This window comes from Drosophila montana, unplaced genomic scaffold, assembly GCF_035044405.1.
Source record: "Drosophila montana isolate Dmon_TW-CO22-7 unplaced genomic scaffold, ASM3504440v1 contig_2481_1, whole genome shotgun sequence".
Lineage (NCBI taxonomy): Eukaryota > Metazoa > Arthropoda > Insecta > Diptera > Drosophilidae > Drosophila > Drosophila montana.
In genome coordinates, this window is record NW_026997351.1 from 1,052,289 (window position 1) to 1,071,570 (window position 19,282).

The window sequence follows — 19,282 nt, forward strand, 5'->3', positions numbered from 1 at the left end:
CTTTGGAGCTTGAAACTTGGCACTAAGCATCCGCTATGCATGTTCTTTCTTCCGAAACCAAGCGCAGACCAAGCTTACATAACTTTTCTGCGCCTGAAAATAAGAGAGTTAGGCATAGCCCTACTCTGCGATTCTCATGAATTCAAGTAGGACGGACTTACATGCTTCGACTACAAGTGTGTTGCCATTAAAAACTTTTGTTTGTATGTAATACATGCATATGTTGTGCGAGCGTGTGCGAGTATGTATATTGAATAAAGGCTGGCAGTGCAATCGAAAGTAGAGTGTGATCGCATATCGATAACACTTTCGATGCTCGGCGAATTGTTGACAGCAACAAAAACAACAACAACAACAATTTAGCATTAACAGGTGACAGCTGTCAGGTGCAGAAATCGTGACACGTGCTGCGTGAGACGTGAGCACGCCGCGGCTGGCGGCTGGCGGCTGACGGCGGCGGGACTGGGGGCGCGATTTGGCCAACTGCAACGGGCAAGGACATTGACAACTGAAACTTCAGACAAATGAGAGCGCGCGGTCTAAACACCAATACGGCAGCACACACACACACACACACATTGACAGGCACACAAGCGCACACACATACACAGAGCGGCAGACAGACGTGTTCAATGTGGCGCAGGACCAGGACAGGCAGAGGCAGCCAAGCACTTCACAGCTTAACACCCTAATGTGCAATATTTTTGACTCCCGCACACACACACACACACACACAGACACGAGTAAATGTATAAAAAGGAAATACAAGAGGCTGGCAAGTCGCTCCCGCTTCCGCTCACGTTCCATGACGCCCCCCCTCCCCCGTGCCCCCTTTCCACACTAGTGCTCAACCAGCTGTCGAAGTCGAAGGCGCGACTGCGTTGCCAGCAGCAGCATCCGCATCCGTATCAGCGGCAGCCGCCAAGCGCCACTCAGCAAGCCGCGCTGCCCCTCTCTGGGCCCCGGCAGCAGCAGCACAGCAGCAGCAGCAAACGACAATGGCGCTCACACGTACACACACACACTCGCGCGCACACACACAGCAAGTGGGCGCCACCCACTGCCCAACAACAAAGCTCATTCGTTCGCTCGCTCGCACTCACGCTCTGTCGCGCTATCGCTGGCTCGCTCACACACTCACTCTCGCTCTCGGGAGTGTCAAAGCAGCTGCTGCTGCTTCTTCTTCCCTATTTGAAGTTTGGCATTTTTTTGGTGCACTTTTTCGTGTATTTTTTGCTTGTTAAATTTTTGTTATTTTTTTTTTTGCTCATTTTTTATTGCGCTTGATCTTTGGCTTATTACCATGTCACGTTGAATGCGAAATGCGAACGCTGCCGGAATACCAAATGTACACACACACACACACGCAAATACGTTTGTGTTGGGTTTCCTTTTTTTCAGCTTTTTTGTTTTTTGTTTTTTTTGTTTTGCTCCAATGCGTTAAAACGCCAAAGGGGCGTTGAATTTTTCTGCTTTGCTGCTGCTGCTGCTGCCTTTGACAACGCTAACGACAAGACTTTGGCAGCGGCAGCAATGCCTCTTCTTCATCATGCTGTTGTTGTTGCTGTGCCTAAACTTGCGCTTTAAAAAAAAAGCTACCTTGTCTTCTTGCCAATGCAAAGTTTGCTCAAGTGCAGAGCAAAAATAATAATAAAAAAAAAAAATTAAATAAATAAATGTAAGAAAAGTTGCGACCAACAGTTGACAGTCCAAAAGCATTTGACATTTTACCTTGGCAAGGCAACAACTCGCACACACACAGAGAGACAACCAACACAAACACACACGCACACACACAAATGCAGACATGCACACAGACAGAGAGACAGAGCGGCGAACATGAATGTGACTGTAACAACACGAGCAAAAGCGCCAAATGTCACTTTGAAAAATGCCATTGGTTCGACAAACTTTCTGCCCCAACCAGCAACAACAACAATAACAATCGACTGCTGCTAGTGCCTGCAGAGAGGATGCGCAGCAGCAGCACAGGCAGCAGCGGCAGCAGCAACGATAGCAGCGACTGCGACGATATTCGAACGCTTCTGCCATGAAACCGAAACCGAAACCAGTTGCTTAGCAACGCCCCCTTCTAACCGCAAACGACGACGTCGACAGCAGCAGCGGCAGCGGCAACGGCAACGGCAACGGCAACTGTCGCCGTAGCCGATGACTGCGACAAATGTCAGCAACAGACTCCATTGCTATTTTTGCAGCAGCAATGTGTTACAGCTAGTTGTCTCGCTCTGGCGCATGCAGCTGCATGCGCAGGGGAAATTGTTTGCCATTGAGCAGAGTGCGCGTGTATGCGTGCGTCTGTGTGAGTGAGCGCGCATGCGATTCGTACACGACCATCGCTAAGGGGTAGGGCAGACGCTGGCAGCAGCAGCAGCAGCAGCAGCAACGATAGCAGCAGCAGCAACAGCAGCATCAGGTATCGGACTCGTATACCGGTTCAGTTTGTGTTTGGCTGTGTTTCGCCTTCGCATTGCCATTCGCTCGCGCTCGCTCTGCCGCCGTCGTCGTTGTCGTCACCGTCGCTGTCGACGCAGCGAGTTTTCGGTGTTCGCCTCGTTGCTATTGCTGCCCGTTGCTGCCGTCGCCGTTTTCAGTTTTTGTTTGACGTTCGCGTGGTGCGCTCGCATGTTGCGGCCCGTTATCGTTATCGACATCGATACGTTACCGTTTACCGTTACCGTTGCCGTTGCCGTTCTTTCGTTCGAAAGACGTTGCCAAAAACAAAAGCCGTTAACCGACACACAAAAACAAACAAATTTTTGAAGAACAGCTGTTCTCTCAATTGCTGCTGGTCCCGTCGCGTTCCGCGCGTCCTTATTTTTGGTTTTAACACTTAGCTGCGTCGCGATACGATTCGATGCGATTCGATTTTTTTTCGAGCACACAAGAAGTTGTTGCCAAAGTTTTTTTCAAGTGAGTTACTTGCCAAGGAATACAACAACAACAACATCAACAACAACAACGCCCAGCTCCTTCCCTGAGAAAGAAAGTGCCAAGTGGATTACTAGCAAGAAGAAGAAGAAGAAGAAGCTTAACAACACATACAAATCATAAATAACAACAACAACAACAACAATAACAACAACAACAAAATCAGCTGCCAGCTGTCGCGTGTTTTGCCGCCGGCATAAAACACAACAACACACGTGCTCCACACATCTCGCTCGGTCTCTCTTCATACCGCTCTTGGCCGTTCTCTCGCCCCACCGCCCCGCACTCGCACTTGCACTCACTCTGCCTGAGTGGGTGCGCTTGTGTGCGTGTGTGCGTGTGTGTGCGCACGCGTTCGTCGCGCTTGTGCGTGTGGCATTATCATCGTGACCATTATCATCTCGCCCCCCAGCTTCGATATATTCGATAACAAAATTCTCACCGAGGCATCCAAAGCGCCCCTCAGGGCTGTCGCGCTGGCGTCATTTCTGGGCGACGGTTTTGCCGCCCTCGGTAGCCGAGCACCACCCGTCAAGGATCTAATGGCATTTGGTGCGGTCCTGCACACAAATCAGCACAATATAGGTGAGTCCAACAGTTTGGGGCCAGCGTGGGTTAAGCTGCGCAAAATATCGGCTAAGCCATGGGTTAAAGTCTGACGAAAAGATCAGTATCAAAGTTTTCAGCAAAAAGTTTGTTTCCTTCGCTCAGCTTGGTCAGCATGGGTTAAATTAGCGAGAAATTTGTATTATGTATATTATTTCGTAATATATATAATTTTTCTCTATAAGTGTACTTATTTCAAATCATATGAGAGATCCCTTGTTACGAAATACTCAACCACTGAGAAAGATATTCGATGAATTGCCAGGATCCAAAACATCTGAAATGATCAAGCTTTTGAAGTATAAAGGGCAAAACTGTAGAACTGAGCAGCTTACGAAATATCCTACAGCAAAAGTTATTGCCAAGTAGTTCATTTCAAAATCCTGCACATTACAGATCCTACACTAGACCATCTTTTTGCGATTATCGGAGTATTGTACTGCCAGCGGCAAAAGGCATACGAGGGGCAACTGAGAATGTCTATAGACTTCATCCCAAGAACCAGTTACTTGATCTTACTTTCAGATCAGATTATGCTTAATGAAAGAGAATTAATTTAATCTTATAGATATCTTAAGAGGAAAATTCTCTAACCATATTCCGCATGGCTAAAATATAAATCATTATAGGCTCAAGGAGTTTCGGATGTAACTCTTTAATTCTTTCAATTTCGCGTGCATAAATAGTTGCTTCTGCAAGGGGCCCAGGCAATGGGCGCACATGGGTTAAGAATTGTGATTTGGCCGGACAGAAAAGTTTTGCTCGTCAATTCCTTACTTTTTGCCCCTACTTTTTTTTATTTATTTGCTTTTTTTTTTGGCGCACTGTTTTGGGCCAAGCATGAAGCAAAGTTTTGCACTTTTGAACTTGCTGCAGGGTCGTATCACACACTACCGAGCCGCTAACTCGCAACCCCCAGCCCCAGCCCCCAGCTGGCGCTGCGCTCCTGTTGCTGTCTTCTTCCTGTGCGCCCATTTTGTGCGCCTTGTTGTTGGCCGGGCAAAAAGTTTGCTGCGACTTGTCAAAAGTTTTCTTGTTGTTGCAAGCTGTTGTTGTTGTTCTTGTTGTTGTTGTTGCAAGTTGTTGTTGCCGCTGTAGTTTGTTTGACTGTGTTGCTTTTTGTTTTATTTCATTTGCTCTCATGTCAAATTTTCACTTTTGCTGACTGTTTAATGTCAGCCAAAAACTTTGAATTTTGTTGCCCAGTTGACGGCTGCTTCTGTTCCTTTTGCTTTCGCCCCCAAATGGCCAACAAATTGCGTCAACAAATTTGTAAGCCTGCTGATTTGTGCATGCACACCGCCAAATGGGACTCAAAGCGGCCCATAAAACTGCCGACTTGCAGCTTGGTGCTTGCAACTAGCTGCTGCAGCTTGCAGCTTGCCAACTTGCCAACTTGCCAAGCTGCCAACTGACGACTCATAAATTGTGGGCTCCGCTCGGACAGGCGTTGCAAGTGTGGCGGCAGGGAGATGGGGAGGCGTGCCCCCCTTTCGGAAGGGGCAACAGAAGTCAAAAGTCAAAGCTGTCAACGGGCACAGACGGGGCCACAAGATGGGGCACGGCCATGGGGCATACACATAGAACAAAGCGCAGCCAAAAGTCATAAAACATTTGCAACCTTTTTTCTTTTTTGTTGTTGTTTTGTTGTATCTGCTGGTTGCATCTTTTCAATTTTGTTGTTGCCGTTGCACAGCAGCAGCAGCAGCAGCAGCAGCAACAAAAGCGCAGCAACGCCTTTAACAAAGTTCGCCTGCTGTTCATCAACATTTATGACTGTCCTGAGTTGCAGCTGATGATGATGATGATTCTGATGATGCTGATGATGAAGAATGTTGGGCCTAGCTGTCTGACTGACTAACTGCCTGGAAGCCTCAGGCTGCCACAGGCCGCAGGCAACAATATTTGCAGCCTCATATTGCTGCTGCTGCTGCTGTGCTGCTGCCGCCTCCGCCTGATCTTGCAGTCGACGTCAATGCGGTTCCAAGTACGTCAACATTTTTTATGCGCCATTTTCTTCATCATTTTTACGGTCAACAGTTGCTCAAATCGCTTTACGAGCCACCGGCAACAGCAGCCGCTACGGCAGCAACTGTTGCTGCTAGAATAGACAAAAAGTTGGCAGTCTTGTGTCGATTCTATGGCTTTTTAGCTCAGCTGCATTGATTTATTGAGCAAAAAGCGTAGCGGCAGCAGCTGCCGCGTTTAGCCTGAAGAATTGCGCATTTCGTGTATGTGCCCCCACAGTCGATGTTAGATGTCCAAATGGGCGTGGCACCGACTATAAATTAACCAGCATAATGAGCCGTTGAGATGCAAAAACTGAATGCCAGAAAAGCCCTCAGCCTCAATTTTTGCCACTGGGTGGTCACACAATTTGTGGGCAGTTAGTTGGGCAAACAGAAAGAACAAAGGCAAAAAAAGGTAAATTGTTAACTCTCATCTGGTGCTTAAGGGCCTTTACAGAACATATCTGCAGGTGGATTATGGCTGACTTTTAGGCACATTTGGCAAGCACTTTAAAGTGGCAAAGCCCAAAAGTATAAATTATGTTGCAGGCGGTAAAGTTGTTGAAGAGACACGCGACAATAACTAATACAAACTTCCTGCAATTCTCAAGCACTTTAAGCACTCAGCTGTTTAAATAGTTAGTTGCCTTAATAAAAAACCCACAAATTATAAATTACGATACAGGTTGTTAAGTTGTTCGACGGACAGACGTGACAATAAAGAAAACAGACAACACTTTTTACAATTCTCAAGCAGTTCTAGCACAGAGCTCTCTGAAATAGTTCCGGAAAGCTACTCGCTCATGTTTGGTTTACTAAATGACAGTCACATATTACTAATAATATTCAAAGTAATTGGCTTCGCGTTTGTAGTATGAGAAGTTTAAGATAAATAAGAAGGAATGAACGCCTATTAAGAAGGGAAGTTATGCTATTGACGATATTTTTGAAATTTCGACGAATTATTTCAAGACTTGCAAACTTCATGAGTACTAGAAGATGCAATTGTTGAGAAAAATTACTTTGATTAGGCCTGAACTATTTGCTGTATTCAACATTCAATTGAAAAAGTTGTGAAAGCAAGGAACAAATCTTTGTTATATTCAAAACCAGACTGAAAAGTAGCATATATAGATCTATACAAACGATTGGTAATTTATTTTATTGATGGTTGATCGACTTTTAATATTTTATAAATATATTTCTGATTTATAGATAAACATTTGCTTGCATAGGTCTATAAATATTATTGAATATGAGGCAAACTTTATGAGCACTAGAAGATGCAATTATAGAGAGAAAATACTTTGAATAGGCCAGAAATATTTGCTTTATTAAACATTCAATGTACAATTGTGGGAAAGAAGGAAAGAATATATATTCAACAATTGGAAAAGTTAAAAACCTGAAATCTTTGTTATATGCAAAATGCAACTGAAAGAGTTGTGAAAAGTAGGAAGATTTTCAAAAAATATACATACGTGTTTAAATTGATAGGTAGCTAGTTATTGATGGCTTCTAGTTTCTTTACATTTAGTCTAGGCCTTAGTTAAACGTAATTTGCCTTTTGCATTCATTTAGAAATATATCGAAACTAAGCATTTTATACATATCCTTGGCAACATAAATTGAATCTGATCCAAAAAAAGGTGTCTATTGATTTGGGACTATTTTCTGTTCGTATAGTTTATCTTTGCCTATTCAATTATCCATCCTCACGTCTCTTCTCTTATATATAAGGTATATATTTATCAGCATACGCTTCCAAAAATGGATTGCTTTTCTTTTGCCAAATGTCATAATATGCCAACAAATCGTTTTTCTTAATATCTTTTTAATGATGCGCCAATGAAACTCGTTTGATTTGGCCACAAAATCCAAAGAGAAAACAGTGGCAAAAGGCAGATTGATCGTTCAGTGGGGCATATTGATAGCATGGGCATTATAAATTACAGCTAGCTAATGGCTGCCGAACTGTGGCATATCTTCAGATAAATAAATAAATAAAATAAATAATAAATAAATAAATACGTAATAAAAAGGAAACGCTGCCGAAAGCCTGCGCGAACTTGGAGCTTAGCTGAAATTATTTGACGGCCGTCTCAGGAATTGAATACTTATCTCGCCGGCTGTCTCCCGCTTTTGGTCCATGATATGCAAGTTATGGGGCCCACCAACCGTTGGGAACTTTACCATTTTGTGCCGGCCGCTCCAGCTGTGGAGCGTGTGGGGAGGGGGATTGGGGGGGGAGAGGGTACTATGCCACGACATGGCCACATAGGACGATGCTTTGGGGCCAACGTCGTCGCCTGTCTGACAGTCTATATACATTTTCTTTTGTGGTTCTCGCTCCTTTTTATTTTATTTAGTTTTTTTTGCAGTTTAACTCGAAGCCGAAATAGTAATTCACATTGAATGGCTTCGGTGGTGCGACTGAGGCTGCGGCTGCGACTGCGGCGGCGGCTGTTCTGGTTTCGGTGGTGCGCTCTGTGGCTCTTTTATGATTTCTTGGCCGTTTTACGATTATTTTAAAGCTGTCAATAGTCAACGTGTGAGATAATTTATACGCCATAAATTTCAGTGCAAGCACAACTCGAGCTCCGAGTCCGACTTCGAGTAGACAACAAAAAAAAAAAAAACAAAAAACAGAACTGAAACAAAAAGCGCAGGCAGATTTTTTTTAGTCGTGGACTTTTCACTAGCCAGCGCGGGGTTCGGGGCGCGGAGGCTGGCAACATCATCAACAGGTTCTATTGCGCTTTTTTTGTTTATTTTTATTTTAAAAGTTATTGTTGTTGTCTGTGACCATTTCGGTTGGCCCACAATTCATTTGTGTAGCTTATCGCCTTTTTGGCTTGATTTACTGCCCCGGCAATACCAACAACAACAGCAACAACAACATTAAGTGCACTCAACAGGTTGTTTAACACTTGACACGGGGCATTTGGGAGCCATAAACTGAGCCAACGAAATGAGAACCCACTAAAAAAATCGGAATAAGTATATTAGAAAAAAGAAGCAGAGCTAGCTAAAGTCGCCAGAGTGGTTGTATTTTTCAGACTATAATTAAATACGTACATAAATATATGTATGGCAAATGTTTAAACATTTTTTTGCTGTAACTTTTCTTTATATATTTAAGTTTTTTTTTTTTCTGCTTTCGTCTCAACTCTTCCGCTTTGTTCGGCGTGTAGCTGTAGCTGAAACGGTAGCCAAAGCCTCGGGAATTGATTTATAACCAAAAGACTCGCCAAAGCGGAGAAACAAAATACAAGAGCAACAACAACAACAAGAACAGCAACAACAAAAGCCCATAAACAATAAAAACAACCAATAAAAAATGAACAACAATTTGCAGCGAGTTTCCAATTGAGCCACTTGACGCGCTCTCACGCAGTCGAAGTCGCAGTCGAAGTCGCGGTCGCGGTCGCAGCGTCTGTTGCCGTCGCTTCACGGGGGGAGTGGTAATGACCTTTAACCCGCAAGTCGCAGGTCCAACTCAGGACAGCGTCCGCGCAACTGGGCCCGGCTCTTGCCCTTGCGTTCAGTTCCCCGCCCTCCTTCCCCGCGTCCGTCTAGCGGCCTGTCTTCGGTTTACTCGCGCTGCCCGTTCGGCTGGAACCAACGCGCCCAAGAAAAACGATCGCGCCGCAGATGACCGCAGCTAAATGCGATTAGTTCCGAGTGCTTCGACAGCAGCCGCAGTCGGAGTCGCAGTCGCAGAGGCAGAGGCAGAGGCAGAGGCAGCGACAGCCACCCGACAAATTTGTCGCTGGCCATATATCAAAAGAAAATGTGTGACAAGTTTTCTTAGTTTTTCTTTTTCAAAGCTCAAATTTTACAGAAATAATTGCTAAAAGTCCGTCAACGAATTTTTTTTAATGTTTCAGAAAGTTTCGAAAGTTTCCACAGCCTGAGTAAAATGTTTCACATTGGATGTACATTTTATGGAAGCACCGATTTCTCATGTACATATATTATATATACTCGAATGAATTTTAGAAATTTGTCCATTAACGAAAAATGTTCTTAAGTTTTGCAAATGAAAAATTTTCTTTACTTTTCACAATTTTCTGACTTAAAAAGTGGCTTTTTCATTAGCCAACTTAAAAATAACTCCAAAACTTAGAAATTTTCGAACCTTTTTTCTTTTAAAGGCAAAGAAATTTTTTTGTGTGTATGAGAATGTTGGCAATCTTAAGCACATCTTTGGGGCGATTGTAGAAATATTTATATGTATACATATATATATATTTAACCCGCAAACAACATAATATCTGAAAAAAATAATGAAAACATGAATTTTTGCCTGGTGTATTAAGTTGAGTATTTCCGCTGTTGTTGTTGTTATGTGTGTGTGTGTGTGTGTGTATTTCTCCATCTCTTTCCTCCTGCGCTTGCTGTGTGTGTGTTGTTTGGCCAAGTGAAGCGTTGCAGACGGTGCGGGCGTCCCTGTGAACCGGGTCCATATCATCAATAACCGAAAAACGCTCAACATAATGATGCGTGTAATGTTGCTGCTGTCGCTGGTTGCCGATCGCAACGGCAACTGCAACTGCAACAGCAACAGCAGCGGCAGCGGCAGCGGCAACTGCAACACCTTCGCCCCAGCCCTAGCCGTAGCCCTGTGTGCGTCTCCATCTTTATCTAGCTGCGGCTCTCTTTCCCCATGCTGCCGCTTGTGGCACTTCATTTGGCTGAAAAGATCTCTCAGCGATCTCTCGGCCACTCGCCGCCTTTTGTGCGCCGCTTCGGTCTCAATGAGCGGCAATTTGTTATGCGTTTTTATTGTGCGTTTATTAATTTGATTATGGCTGCATTATAAACTCGGCGGCAAATGGTATGTATAGGCATTGCTGCCTGCACGACATCGTGTTGTCGTTGTTGACACGCCGCACAGCAACATGTTGCAGGCGCCCGCTCATCAGCAGCAGCAGCAGCAACATCAGCGGCAACAACAATCGCAACAACTTAAGGCACGTTTTTACTTTTTAATACTCATATGCAAATTAATTAATCAAAATCGCGCGCATACACGTGTCGCGGTTGTTGTTGTTGTTGCTTTTGTTGGCCAACCATTTGCGGCAAAACTTCAAAACGCAGCGCGAACAACACAACAAAATATATGTATATATAAAGAAGAAGCAGCGGGCGGCAATGCCGACGTCGTTACGTTAAGAGGAGCGTAAACGTCAAATTTGTTTGGCAACGAACCGTAGCCAATCGCACATCGACGCATGCCCCGTTCGCCACGAACCGAACCGAACTGAACCAAACTGAACCGAACCGATCCGATCCGATTCGAACAGAGCCTTCGCGTACCGAACCGCTTACTGAACCCTATTTTGCTGGAAGATAACTTCTTAGTTAAATGTCCTCCATATCCATAAATATATCTAATGACATTTATTTTTGGAACTCAAGTATGTGCAAAAACGGGTTCGACTCCAAAGGCAGTCAATTTTATGTATACAATTTTATATATTTATAAAGAGAAAAGATCATAAGAAATAAGATGAATATATTTTATGATATTAATAGCATATCATAAGATATTTTCCTTACACAAATATATAATAAATATACGCATAAAATTGCAGGCCTTTGGCAGTTGAGTTCAATCCCTGTTTTCGCATATATTTTCCAATTTTTATTGTTAATTTTGATATTTAATTGGCAATAGCGCGTGCGTTTTACTGAAAATATTGAAAGTCGTTTATATTTTCATATACAAAATGAGCGCTAGATTTGATCCTTGCCCAAAATTGGCAGCTGTAAAATATTATTGGGGTTCAAGCTAATATGCTAAATAGTCTAGCCTCTCTGTAAAGGTTTTTTATATTGAACCAAACCACTTTTGAGCAATGTAGGATTTGATGCAGGTTTCGGTTCGGCTGTTCTATTTTTTTGGTTCGCTTCAAAGGTGAACAGAAAATCGCGTTCCGGGTTCGAGCTAGTTTTGGCTTCATAAATTCACTTCTAAGTTTCGATACTTTCTAAAGTTGTTCTATATTTTCAAACGATGTATTCAAGCGATCGTTAAATATAGAAGAAAGCGATGCAAGAAAACTCTTCTTATATTTAGCTTGAGATTCCAGATCCAAAGGCTCAGCCGCATCGACGTAGAGTATGTAAGAGTCTTCATTTTGTATGTATTTCTTCTCAAAAAATGGATAGGTAAAATTATATACGATATATATAAAAATATATATGCAAAAAATCTGTAAACACTGTGCGTATTCCACTTGATAATTGCATATAACCCAAAATTTATCCAAATATATACATTTATTTATTTTTGTATTTATTTTGCATAGGAATCAGTTAGGCAGACCCATTAACACTTTCCCAGTTCAGACACAACAATTAAAAACTTGCGAGTAAATCAAGGAAATTTGAAAAAATATTTCTCCACATCATAAATAGTTTAATTGGCCGCAATTAAAATGGTTTATTTTCCCCCTTGACTTAACTTATAAATGATTGTGATATTATTTAATTGCTGGCCACTTTGCAGAAATGTGAAGATGGACAAAACGTTTCTTTCGTTTTATTTTTTCCCTATTTTTGCGCTCTTCTCTGGATATGAGCCCTGAAATTTGAAACCTCTTCACGGGGAAGCAGTTAACGGGTGCGCTGCACAAGCGGCTGCTGGCTTAATCGTCAGCTGGGCAAGATTTGCAGGGGCTGCTCCTGATGCTGGGTGCCGATAAGCCATGTCCTCGGTTGACTTTGCCACCCCAAAGCCCCCGAAGCGCCGAGGGTTGCTGGCATTACGTGCAGTCGCATTCAAGGTTAATGCTTTGTCACAAAATCGCTCGACTGAACCCCAGATATATATGGCGATAAGAAATTTTTGTATTTTCAGTATTTTCCTATTTTCGAATTTTCCCTTTTTGCGTGCTTTATTTTTTTTCGGATGTTTGGGTGTTTGACTTTGGGCGAAAGTCAGCAAAGCGTATTTCAGAATCGGAGCAGCGCATAAATTGCGCTTATCGCGGACTATGCGGCAGCTTATGAAGCTAATGGCCCAATGGGCGGCATCAGTAGGCGAAGAGGAGGAGGAGAGGGGGGGGGGGTAGCAAGAGTGGGCGAGCTGCAGGGTGGCAAAAAGTTTGGCCAAAGTTTTGCGGTCAGCAGGCTGTATGAAACGCTGTGAGAGTTGATTTCCAATATCATTTGGCTGTCAAAATCATATAACAAATTTCTCACATGTTGTTTATTATTAATTGCATTCCCAAAGGGGAGCAGGCCGTGTTGGGAGTGATGCGAGTGAGGGGAGTGCGGGGTACACATTTAAAAGCAATAAATTTTGCAAAATTAATGTGAAAACCAATTAAAAGACATTTGATAGGCAAAAGAGCACAGACAAAGGCGCAAACTAAATATATACATATATAATACATTGCTATATCCACAGAGAGAGGGAGAGAGAGAGAGAGAGGTTATGGAGCTAGAGCTGGTGTGATAGAGACAGTTGTGTTCATAATTAGAATATCCATAATATAATGCTTTGCTAAGAAAATGGCCAACAAGGCTCATTCTGGCTTTTGTTGTTGTTGTTGTTGTTATTGCTGTTAACCCAGTTAGCAAATCAAAGCGATTTGCAATCGCATCTGGCATCGTGTGCTTTGGGCCAGCCCATTGCCAAAATGCAATTGCAAATTTAGCAAAATGCCCAGTTTGGGAGTTCGGGCTGCAGCTGGGAGCTGCCAGCTCGGGCCATACGCTTTATTTGGCACAAAACTTTAAACCTTTAATCGCATTAAACGCTGCCAAAGTCACTCAGCTAAACGAGGCAGGGCCTGGAGTGCAAGGGGTGTGCATGTGTGTGTGTGTGCATGTGCGTAACTGCAGTGTCTGCCACATTAAATATTGAAAAATGCAAATTTACAAATACATAAATTTTAAATGAATCGCCAACACCAAAAGCATTTAAAATCAATCAATGTGCCCGCTGCAAGCTGCTGCAACACAAAGCGAGCTAAAGCGACGGCTATATAGCTTGTATATAGATATGTATATGTATATGCATATATATGTATATAAATGTATATAGATATATAAACGGTTATACGTATATATCAAGAGCCGATAGGCTATGTCAAAGCGACCCCAGCGACCACATCAAATGTTGGCTGCCATTCAGCAGCTTTGGGTGTGTGTGTGTGTGTGCTTAAAGGGTATTGCCACAACTCCATTGATATTAACCAAATAAACAAGCAACGTCAGCGACATCAGCACCGCACCACAACATACACGACTGATGGCGTGGGGTGAGGTCAGCGGTTGGAGCTAGACGTCTGTGGCTTTTTAGCAGATTCAGTTTTTGGCACAGACATTGCACAAATAATGCAATTGTTGCAGTGGCTGGTCTCTTTTTTATTTTCTTGGGCGGGGTTTTGCTTTTTATATAATGCCAAACTGTTAACGTCTAGAGTTGGAAGCTACAAATAAGTCAGCATTCCACATTAAATAATGTGTTTTGCTTTATCCAAAGAATATTTATTGGATTTGTGCAAGCATTTTATTTATTTATTTCCATTTAATTATAGTACATGCTCTTGCCTGTTAAATCTCTATAACTTATATCATAAATAGCTGTTTGTCGGGTTACGCTTAACTACAAAAGCAAAGCTTAAAGGCTTGAATTGCCTTTTAAATATTATGCTTTTTGTATCTGGTCACACTTCGCTAAATACGTTCACACTATTATGAAAAACTTTTGTCGTTTTCGAAGAACTCTGTGACCAAAATATGCCTATTCCTTAGTTTCATAATTATAAATTATATTTACATATAAAAAATATTGATTTCTCCTTTCCGAAACTATTGAAAATTCTGCGTAACTCCTCGTTAATATATACAGAGAATATTTAAGCGTTTAATTGACAGACTAAACGTTTATTTATTATTATTTTAATTATTCTTTCTGTTACTCAAATGCGTTCAGTGCTGCCATGTGGGCCAATTATCGCACAGTGGCAACCCTGTAACACTTATGGGCAACAGTTGAACTAACCAACAATAAGTTACATTGGCTTTAGCAGCAGGTTAAAGTGCTTGTTAACTTTGAGCGAAGCATTTAAAAAGTGAACACTATTTAGTCGGCTTTAGTAGAGAATTAAATAAATGTCTGAGCTTTGCCTCAGCTACCTTTTGGGCAAAGTTAAGAAACTTTGAAAAGGGGCAAAAAAACAGATTTGAGCTGAAATGCCAACCGGATGGGCTTGAAACGAAAAGAAACACAATCGAATCGTTGGGTGGTTGCGTGGGGTTGGCTACACAACAGGGTGGATGGCACAGGCCGGGGCAGGACAGGACAGGCAGGACGGGAGCACATCACTCATACGCTAAGGCTTATCATTGGCTATCTGTCTGCTGACAAACGCAAACAGCGGCAGGACGAGCGCCAGGACGAGGTGAGGTGCGCGACACGAACTGAAGCGAGGCGAGACAACCAGACACGAGTTCCACGCGATTTGTGAAACGAGTGGGCGCATTCAACTGAACCAACCGAGTTGGAGGTCGCACTCCCCCCAACACGCACACACACACACACACATACACACAGAGAACAAAACTGTCGAGCCTATAAAAAAAATCTGTGCGTCCTGACGACAATGTTGATGACGATGGCAGCCAGACAGATGACTATGAAGATGAGAATGAGAATGAGAATGAGAAAAATTGAAATGAAAATGAAAATGGGCATGGAAATGGCGGATGGCGGATGGCGGTTGGTGGTTGGCGGGTTGGCGGGTTGGCGGGTTGGCGGGTTGGGGGCATGGGTATTGAGTATGGTAATGCGAGTGCAAATGCAAATGGAAATGTTAATGGCTATGTTGACTAACTGATCGAGCAACAATGCCAGCAACAACAACAACAACAACAACAACAACAACAACAACGGCATCAACAATAATAAGCTGCTTTTGACATACAGCAAAAATAAAAATCTTAATCATGCAACCTGCTGAGCACGAACTCTCTAGAGAGCACATTGAGAAAATGATGTCCAACAGCAACAAATGCAAAAAAAAATATGAAAGAAAGAAAATGGTCTTCAATGCCAGGCTAAGACTCTGTGTATGCCGCTCTCCTCCCTCCCTCTCTCCGTCTCTCTCTCTCGCTCTCATTCTCTGGTGCTGCTCCAGCTGCATCTCTTTCTCTGTCTCAGACTCTGTGCTGCGCTGGCCTTTCCCTTGCTGTCTCGCATTCACATTTTGCAACGCAACATGAATTTTAATACAAAGCAACAACAACAACAACAGCAACAGGAAAACAAACTTGTTCGTGTGTTGGTTTGCCATGGACCTACGCGAAAGGGGGGAGTGGTGGTAGGGGGGAGGGGAGGCAGTGACAGTCGCTCGGGCATGGCCAGATATAAGGCAGCTGATAGGCAAAGAGCGATAGCTGCAGATACTTTTATTTTATTTTATTTTACTTTACTTTACTTTTTTTTGTGCCTTGGCACAGGATTCGACGTGGCAGCAGCAGGCGCAGAACGGGGCGGGGTGGGGCCAGCTGACTGTCAGCCGCCTCTGGTTTTGGTTTTGGGAAATATAATGGCAAAGTAAACAGTTTCGCGATGGGGACGACGACGACGACGACGACGACGACGACGACGACGACGCCGCCGACGACGTTGGCAATGGCTCCTGGCTGCCGCCGCCCTCAGCTTTCAGCTCTCAGCTCGCAGCTCTGAGCTCTGAGCTGTATGCCATTAGGAGGAGCTGCTCCTTTGCTGCAGTCACCCTCTGCGCCCCCGGCCCGCCCCTAACCGGCTTATGCTCCCCTACACACAGACTACAACAAGGCAGAGCCACTTTCATGTCGCTTTGTGCGCTTGTGTATCTAGCAGATACTTTATATGCATGAGTTACAGAAAAAGAGGCGTATTTTGTATCTTGAGTGCGCATAAAATAAAAACAGCAACAACAACGCGAACAAACGAACAACAGCAACCACAACAACAACAACCATAACAACAGCAACTCAGTCTGTGTGTGTAGCAAAAAAATATAAATATAAAATTTACATGGCTGAAGCGCATTCAGAGCTGTAGAAAAAAAAAAAACCCCGAGAACAAGCGCGAAAGAGAGAGAACAAGTGGCTAAGACAGGGATAAAAGATAAACCAAACAAAGGAAAGAAAAGAATAAAAAACATGTAGAGCATTTTCATTGCCTTGTAATGACAACTACTTAAAATGTTATATCGATAAACGATTCTTAAAGGGGCTTCATGAAGATTATTTCAAGAATATGGACAGCCCTTCAATTGAACATTAAGAGCGAGTAGCAACAATTTGTTTTAAAGGATGGGTTGAAATAATATACATATATCGATATACTTATCTAACTGAAATATCGATAAATGGCGCGACCCTAATAGTAAGCTATATAGCAAAAGCCTTAAATACAAGCTTAGCACAATCCCAAATTTAACAAACTCAATTTTATAATAAAATACGTTCAGACATCAATGTAAGCTTTTTATAAACTATTTAATGAATATTGATTATTGAAATAAGCAAATATGTGACGGCTTGCAATCATATATATAGATAAACAATTATCGATTTATCTATATCAAAAAATCGATAATTGGTGCGATCAAAATTGTATGCCATAGAACAAAAAACTCACATATGTACATACAATGACGACTTGCACTAATCGATCGATAAATATTCGAAATACAAATTTCAATAAATGATGCATGAATATCGATATAAATGTTTTTCCGTATAACAATAAACTGAAATACAATCCTAAATTGGTTTTACTATCATGAAATTCTTAGATCGATAGTCATAATTTATAATTGAAATCTGTTTCCCATATGTCACAAGTTTCAATTTAAAAGTTGACAAGTTAGCGAACTTTTCAGTGCATAAACTTACATTCACGTTTTGTATGACAAATGCTTCTATTTTTTTGTCGGCAACTCGAGAAATAGCTCGTCTGAGGCAAGTCAAGTCGTTAATACTCGAAATATTTGCGCCAAAATGGCAAATAATTATGTAATTAAAATGTTAACAAGTTGCATGCGAGCCGACGTGAAAAAAGGCCTCAGAAATAGGTGTTAAATTCATATAAATATTTTAAGCGTATTAACAACCAAAACAACTACAAAAACAAGCCGCAAACAACAACAACAACAGCAACAGCAACAACAACAAAAACAATGACGACGGCGACGGCGACGATGACGAACTTTGGTCCCAGCCGCGCGAAACGCAACATTAAATATTCTTTATGTATTTTTCTACATTTATGTACAAATTTACATATTGGCCTATAACGTTGTGTGTGTGTGCGTGTGTGTGTGTGTGTGTATATGTGTGTGCTACTAATTTGCCCATACCCAAGGCGCTGGTGAATGTAATCAAAATGTCAAATCAGGCGCAACGAATCGCATTAAAAATAGCAGCTCGAGAAGCCCGACGGCCCCGCATCACAGATGCTTCAAACGAGGCAAAGGCGCAGTCCGTGGTGAAAGGGAAATGCCCAGCGAGCAATGCTTCGCTTCGGATAGGTGACAACAGTTCCAAAGAGCTGTGAAGAGCTATGAGAGCTCTTTAAGCTAATGCAAATATCTTTATTTGTGGAAGTAGTGTGCATAAATTAAAATTATATTTGGAAGCTTAAAGTTTCTTAGGTGCTTCATAAAGCGATTTAATTTAAGCATAGCTGTTCTTTATTTGCCTTTTATACAAAAGAATGCAATCAAATCAACACTCATGAAAAACAGGCGCGACTCTTCTATACGCTTCTCAGTTTTGCTGCTGGCTCATTGCTGAGCTAAGTACATGCGTAACTGACAAATTTCCTTTTTCACGGCTTATTTTGCTGGCTGCAGAGCTATCTAAATACAAATATTCTACAACAGCATAAGCAGCTCTTCTATGCGCTTCTCAAACTCACTTCACGTTGCTCAAACTGAACGCTTCGCACTTTCAAATTTTTAAGCTTTCCAGCGTTCGCTCTGGTATCTTTTACAATTTTCTATGCTTTGCGTTTGAGTTAATGCAAAGCTTATCAAAGTAACTGCTTGCACTTGCTCTGCTCTTCTATGCGCTTCTCAGCCTGCACAAACTCTCTGATTAAAGTCGCCTGCTAATCCTTCTTTTTTTTCGTTTCGTTGGAGCTGCATTTGCGTTCTTTGTCAAAATGTGTGTTTAGCGTCTTGGGAGTCTCATTAGCATTCGCAAATGGCCAAAAAACTAAACCGAAAAAGAGAAAATGTCACTTTCCAACACTAGCCAAATGTAGTTCGCAGCTGCCTGGCAAATGGCATTACGCATACGCCGCATATAACCAGCAAATGCTACTGGTACTGCCTGCAGCCTCCGCTGCCGCTGCCCGCCACATCTTTCACTTTTCTGCTTTGCTTTCGTTTCTCTGTATTATTTTTTTTATTTTATTTTTTCTTGTTTTTTTTTTGGTGTGCTGCCTGCATTTCCATTTGGATTTTTGCATAAGATTTGCTGTCGAAAAAGGAAAGAAAAAAGAAAACCGAAAAAAAAGAAAGAAAATGATTGCGATTGAGCGACGGCTGCTGGTTTGGATTTTCTTTCTTGTGGCTTTAACATTTTAGTCACGTTTTATAAGTGGGCAAGGAAATGTTGGCCGTGGAGAGCAGGGCAGGGCGGGGGCTTTGGGTGGGTTGCTTGGGTGGAGATTTATACTATAGGCGTAACCAACATGGCGC

The 19,282-nt window shown here is 42.5% G+C and overlaps 1 protein-coding gene across 1 annotated transcript in view; it reads left to right on the plus strand.

The window, feature by feature from the left end:
- The first annotated feature begins 2,480 nt into the window (after positions 1 to 2,480).
- The window catches only part of Lim1 (LIM homeobox 1), a 63,345-nt gene continuing 46,543 nt past the window's right edge, over positions 2,481 to 19,282 (plus strand). Inside the window, exon 1 of the mRNA XM_064682447.1 lies at positions 2,481 to 3,534. Within this exon, the coding sequence (XP_064538517.1) occupies positions 3,492 to 3,534 (43 nt within the window). The 5' untranslated portion in view covers positions 2,481 to 3,491. The remainder of the gene's footprint in view (positions 3,535 to 19,282) is intronic.